This window comes from Rhopilema esculentum, chromosome 14 (genome assembly GCF_057945365.1).
Source record: "Rhopilema esculentum isolate cy_ngs chromosome 14, ASM5794536v1, whole genome shotgun sequence".
NCBI classification, from domain to species: domain Eukaryota; kingdom Metazoa; phylum Cnidaria; class Scyphozoa; order Rhizostomeae; family Rhizostomatidae; genus Rhopilema; species Rhopilema esculentum.
In genome coordinates, this window is record NC_142828.1 from 8,078,914 (window position 1) to 8,083,241 (window position 4,328).

Consider the following 4,328-nt stretch of genomic DNA (forward strand, 5'->3'; position numbering starts at 1 on the left):
ATGACCATGCACTGCGCGGTTTAATAATATCAATTGAAAATATTATATTTCAACGCAATTTATGATACAATTCTTATTCAACACTTCAATCGTATCGTTTCTATGTTTTATCAAATAAATATATTGAAATTCGGGATCTAAGGTATTACATAGAAACAACTGTTTTACTTCCTCTATGTACCTAGATAGCAGCAATGCTAGTATTCAGGGATTTTAGGACCTGGAACGAGGGTCAAATTACTCGACAGAAATCTCGTACACTCATTGTTGAAATACTACTTTTTTACCTGAAAATCCTAAGAAATTCTCTTATTTTCGCAGAAATCTTGCACGAGTCAATTGTTCCTCAGCCTGAGATTTACCATTGTCACTTTTTTAGGTTTATCGCTAGAGCAATTCAAGTTGCACTACAGAATTCTGGAATAGTAAAAAGTATCAAATTTACGCCAAATGGCCAATAATAATCACTTCTAATATCTCCCGGGATATAGAAGCATCGTAATAAGTACCTAATCAAAGCTAGGGTCAACCCTGACAAAAACTATATCTTGCTCTTTGCTATACAATGCTTCTTAAGTCCAAACATGTTTATCCAATGGCCTTCCCATGACCATCTATTTCCGGTTGTTCTCTTCTTTAATTGGCTTTCTTTTATCACTGGATGTTTCCTACAAAAAGGATAAAAAAGGCTGACGAAGATACTGAAATTTAGGACGATGGGGAGAATTGAACTCGACGGGTGAAAGTAAATAAAATAATGACGGACGGTGAAGACAATGATGACAAAGCATCACCATCAGCAATGACAGCAGTGATGACAATGTTGATGTTGACGATTGATGCTTATGATAATAATGTATTTATAAGCTTTAGCTAGATATGATATAAACAGAACAAGGTAAGGCCCTGGTAAATAATTGTCAAAAAGAATAACAAGAAATAAAAAGGACATAAACAAGGGATGCAGCTTCCAAGCCTCCTGGCTCTTCACCTCTGTAGTTGGCCCCTGCACTCTAAAGATTTTTTAGGCAGATTCAATGTAGATAGGAGCAATTCTAGATCTAATGATAATTAATGGTCATATCTAGCTTCTGTTTTATAGAATAATAATAATAATAAAGTATTGGCAGGTTTATATTTATACCTTCTGTGCATTATACTCATTAAGTAAATCCATGCTTTCTTGTTCCAGTTTGGTAGCTACTTCTTTCACCTTCTTGTTCCAGAAAAGTTGTAACGAAGAAATACAGTCTATTCCAAATGCTTTCAATGTATGCTCCAATGCCTGCAAGATTGAAGGAGGTACTTGATGAATTTCTTTGTCATGCAAACCAACATTTGACTGACAACCAAAAATAGTAAGCACCAAAAAGTGAATGCCCCTTGAAATAACTTAATAACTTGCAAACATAAAACCAACAAACATATGTGGAGGCAAACTAATAGAAGAAAGATGAGGTGTCATGGTTAATTGATAGATGCCTTAATTTTGCCATCTGTTCAAAATAAAATCAGTATTATGCTCTTTCCAAAACAACTTTGTTTTTTAATGATTTATAACTCTTGCTACCACAATTAATGTATACTTCTGAACAAGGAGCTCTTCACAAACAAAACAAGGTATCTTAAAACATCAAAGTATGTGTGTGATTGTGCAAGTTTGTCATTTTATTCTAGTAAGAGGGCTTCATTGTAGTCCCTATTGCTATCACAACTACACAAACATACGGACAATGTAAGATAAATCAGTTAGGAGTAAATTTAGTAGTTCAAACTTACGTATAGATAGTCATTATTGAATTCCCCTCCTTCTTGATTCTCAATATTAGTCTTCAATACCTTGCAAAATCTGCTGAAATGTTCAGCAAACACATCAGTCAATGTATTGATGGCAATATCTGAGCCAACTGAAAAAAGAATCAAAGCAACAATATTCAGGAAACATCTGTACTGCTTATAAACATTGGCACCTATAATCTCCTTTTTGGTACTTTGTTCCTATTTATGACTTGACAGCAGCGAATGAACTGCAACATTGTGAAAGAGAGCATTGAAAACAGGAGATATTATAGCAAATTCATTATGTAAATTAGCAATCAGGTCCATTGAAGATCTTCTTAAAGAAAATGAATGAGCAGGCAATGTTGCAACTTGTATTGAAACCCAGGAAGCACCAGGACTGAGTAACTTGGTGGAAACCTGAGTTGCATAAAAATAAACAAAAAATGTGCATCAAAACAAAAGTATCAAATACATACATTCAAAACCTGTATGGGCACAGACAGCTGACACAGATTTAAGCAACAGCTGCCTTGTAGATACGGTGTCCAATTCTATAGGGCACTCCATTAGTCTTAGCTCATTCAACTGATGAACAGGTTCTTTCGTAGCATCAAACTCTTTTGAGAGAAAACTTCTTTGATTGCTATTTTTCAAGAGGCCTTCATTTGAGCAATATCGTTTTGGAGGAGGTGGAGGTGAAGGTAATGGCGTGACTTCTGATGATCCACTTTTCTGAAAAAGGGTAGTTGCATGAATTCAGATCAGTTGCGTGTATTACTTCAACTCTATCATCCGCTCAGTTTCAGTTCAATTTATTATCCTTTCATGTTGTGATGAACTGCTCTTCCCCTTTTCTAGGAAATCCACCACCAACAACACATCAAGCAACTAGAGATAATTTCAAACAGGTCATGTTAAGCAAATTTTTACAAGTAAAACCAACATACCATAACATCAATTTGATGCGAAGCAGCCAAGGAGAACATGTATCTCATTTTCTTCTTATAATACTGAAGTTCAATGCTGTGCAAAAGATGATTTTGTCCAAAACTGTCTACAGGCATCCTAAGCCAAGGCACAGTTTTCTTTGCAAGCCTACCAAAGAAAAAATTATTGACAAAGTCAGAAACATTGTCAACTAAACATAAAAACATTTGAGATCTATGTAAATTAGAAATATGGTAAATCATTATATAAAAAATGGAGGCATTAGGTCAGTATGAGGGCAATATTGTAACAAGGTTGAGGCAGAGGGGAGCAACTGCCTCCCTTCCTCAATAATTCCATTATGGCCTGACAGGGAGGTCCAGTCCGTTTGAGGGCCTTACCAAATGTCCCATTTTTGATAACAACTGAACTTCTCAGTTTAGCTTGTGATTTGTTATAGATAATGAACAAGATTTACCTTTCCGAAACAACAACAGTTAATTATGAAGAAACTTGTCAAAAAAGGACCAAGGGAGCATATAGAAATGGATGCTACCAAAAAAATAACTACGGTTTTCATGCTACTGTTTGAGGGTTTTTGTCAAAAAATACTACCATTTGAGGGTAATTTTTTAAAATTTTAGCATTGGCCCTCTTTGACCCTGACCAGACCCCTCCTCCCCTGGGCACAGCATACAAGCATATGTTAATTCTACTGTTTCCAGGGAGGTTAATGAGTTTTCTTTTCAAGAGTTGATGTTTGGTGAGTTACTTCTAGATCAATTATTCTGTGCTGCTGATTAGATTTGCAAAATTGTAAAAGAAAGAGGAAAACAATAATAATTATTTATATAGTTGTAACAGATTCATAGTAAGCTTAGATCAATGATATACATCAATAATATACTAAAATACTTAAAACATACTCTTTTCTTGGACCTTTGTGAGCAGAAGATGGCTGATGAAGCGGTGGCAAGTCAAAATTACTGAAGCCATTCCTAAATTTTCCTTGGATTGAAGACAAAATAGATTTTGCTGGGTCATCATCTACAACTTCCGGATCCTGAACGTCACCCCAGTGGCTTGCCATGGGAATAAATCAGAAATGCACGGCCTACAAAATATTATTAGAAAAAATATTGAGAAACAACTTAATAACAAAGAAACAATAAAAATAGTAGCCAGCTACAAGCTTAAGGTACCTAACCGAAAATAAATGTTGCTTGTTTCCCATTGTCAGTTTGCAACTAACAGCAATAACGAAAATTCTCTGATAGCCTAGAATTAGGAAGAGAGAATATCCAGGTACTTTAGAATGGGACAGCATCGGCCATAAATTTACGTCTATGATGCGGCTTGATACATTTTACATGATCTCTAAATACATTTTTAACGTCCGCACAAAGCGGGTTTCATAAACGTTTTCCCTCTAAAACAAGGAAATATCAATGCAGATTTTTTTAAATAAATCAAAAAACTTAAATATAAAATATTACCATAGAGAACAGTTGCAATACAAATGTTTTAATCTGGTTTGCTGTTTATCTCCAATAATAAATACTATCAAGATATTTCACAAATTTTATTTCACTTGGATTTGTCTCTTCCTCAGATAGAGG

General features: G+C 34.9%; 1 protein-coding gene across 1 annotated transcript; it reads right to left on the reverse strand.

Annotated features, from left to right (window-relative positions):
* Nucleotides 1-6: 6 nt before the first annotated feature.
* LOC135695819 (STAGA complex 65 subunit gamma) lies at nucleotides 7-4,311 on the reverse strand. Its single transcript, XM_065215001.2, has 7 exons — nucleotides 4,206-4,311; nucleotides 3,636-3,823; nucleotides 2,730-2,877; nucleotides 2,259-2,514; nucleotides 1,780-1,907; nucleotides 1,145-1,285; nucleotides 7-668 (listed from the first exon to the last, which is right to left on the reverse strand). The coding sequence occupies exons 2-7, from the start codon at nucleotides 3,797-3,799 to the stop codon at nucleotides 615-617; spliced, it is 891 nt and encodes a 296-aa protein (XP_065071073.1). The 5' UTR covers nucleotides 3,800-3,823; nucleotides 4,206-4,311; the 3' UTR covers nucleotides 7-614.
* Nucleotides 4,312-4,328: the final 17 nt, after the last annotated feature.